This window comes from Sphaeroforma arctica (assembly GCF_001186125.1).
Source record: "Sphaeroforma arctica JP610 unplaced genomic scaffold supercont1.7189, whole genome shotgun sequence".
NCBI classification, from domain to species: domain Eukaryota; class Ichthyosporea; order Ichthyophonida; genus Sphaeroforma; species Sphaeroforma arctica.
This window is the reverse complement of record NW_014033369.1, coordinates 43-1,486: the sequence shown is the minus strand read 5'-3', so window position 1 is coordinate 1,486 and position 1,444 is coordinate 43. Positions and strand designations below refer to the sequence as shown.

The 1,444-nt window shown below is 44.6% G+C and overlaps 1 protein-coding gene across 1 annotated transcript; it reads left to right on the top strand.

The window, feature by feature from the left end:
• Nucleotides 1-235: 235 nt before the first annotated feature.
• On the top strand, nt 236-931 carry SARC_16009 (hypothetical protein; the record flags this gene model as incomplete). Its single annotated transcript, XM_014289878.1, has 1 exon — nt 236-931. One exon carries the CDS (start codon nt 236-238, stop codon nt 929-931), a length of 696 nt encoding a protein of 231 aa, XP_014145353.1.
• Between the last annotated feature and the right edge of the window lie 513 nt (nt 932-1,444).

Sequence of the window (1,444 nt, the reverse complement as noted above, 5' to 3'; positions counted from 1 at the left end):
AAAAGCCTTGGATCTGTTTTATGAGATGGAAGCCAAGGGTATCAAACGCAATACGACTACCTATAGTTCCACTATATCTGCATGCGAGAAAGGACATCAGTGGCAGAAAGACTTGGATCTGTTTTATGAAATGGAGACCACGGGTATCAGATGCGATACGACTACCTATAGTTCCACTATATCTGCATGCGAGAAAGGACATCAGTGACAGAAAGTCTTGGATCTGTTTTATGACATGGAGACCAAGGGTATCAAACGCAATACGACTACCTATAGTTCCACTATGTCTGCATGCGAGAAAGGACATCAGTGGCAGAAAGCTTTGGATCTGTTCTATGAGATGACGACCAAGCGTATCAAACGCAATAAGATTACCTATAATTCCACTATATCTGCATGTGGGATGGGAAACCAGTGGCAGAAAGCCTTGGATCTGTTTTATGAGATGGCGACCAAGGATATCAACCGCGATACGATTACCTATAGTGCCACCATATCGGCATGTGGGATGGGAAACCAGTGGCAGAAAGCCCTGGATCTTTTCATGGAGATGTGCGACAAGAACATACCAATAAACGATGCAAGCTACAGTGCAATTATTCAGGCACTCGGTTCAGATTGTAAGAACAACGACCTGATCGATTTGTTTTATGAGCACATGCTTCGAAGTCTGCCTGAGTTTGATCAACGTTGGCTTCGACTAAACGAACAAGGCGAACTGGACCTGCACGACCACTCGCAGTACATGGCACAAGCCGCAACGAGACAGCTACTATGTGTACTCCAGAAACAGGAGGGCTATGATTCCCTGGAGAAAGGTTCAAAATTCAGGTACATCATTGTGGGTCAGGGCAACAACAGCGCCGATGGACTACAACATTACTTTAATAATGACACATATATTCTATGCGCATGCAAATGCGGTCAGTGATGCTGGCATTCGTTAACCCTGCACTCGCTGATACCGTCCCTACTAGACTAGGACGCCAGTAGTAGGTAACTATTGGTATACAACTCTCCTCTTACAATCTCATAGGTTTGCTTCCATAAGCGTAGTTGAAGCTCCATTCTGATCAGCCAATGGCAGGTGTGAATGCCGCACAGGACTACACCGAAACATTCGACTTATCCTGTGTAGTTGTGTATGCACGGAAGTATTGTTCTTGCAAGTGATCCAAAAAGCACCTCGTTTAACAATAGAGAACGACACCAGCGAGCATACAGCCATTCAAACCATGAGCCGCTACCTCGGATTTAGTAGTCTACGGCCCCATATCATAACTAAGAAGTTTAGTTCAATTCTGAAACGTAACCATAGATAAATCAATGGTATACAACTACTACCAGCTCAAGCAGACGCTCTCCTTTCATAACTAACATATCACGCGTGCGCGACGACAGGTGTATGTCTTTCAAAAGACTCCGGTAATTAGGTATGCAGGTA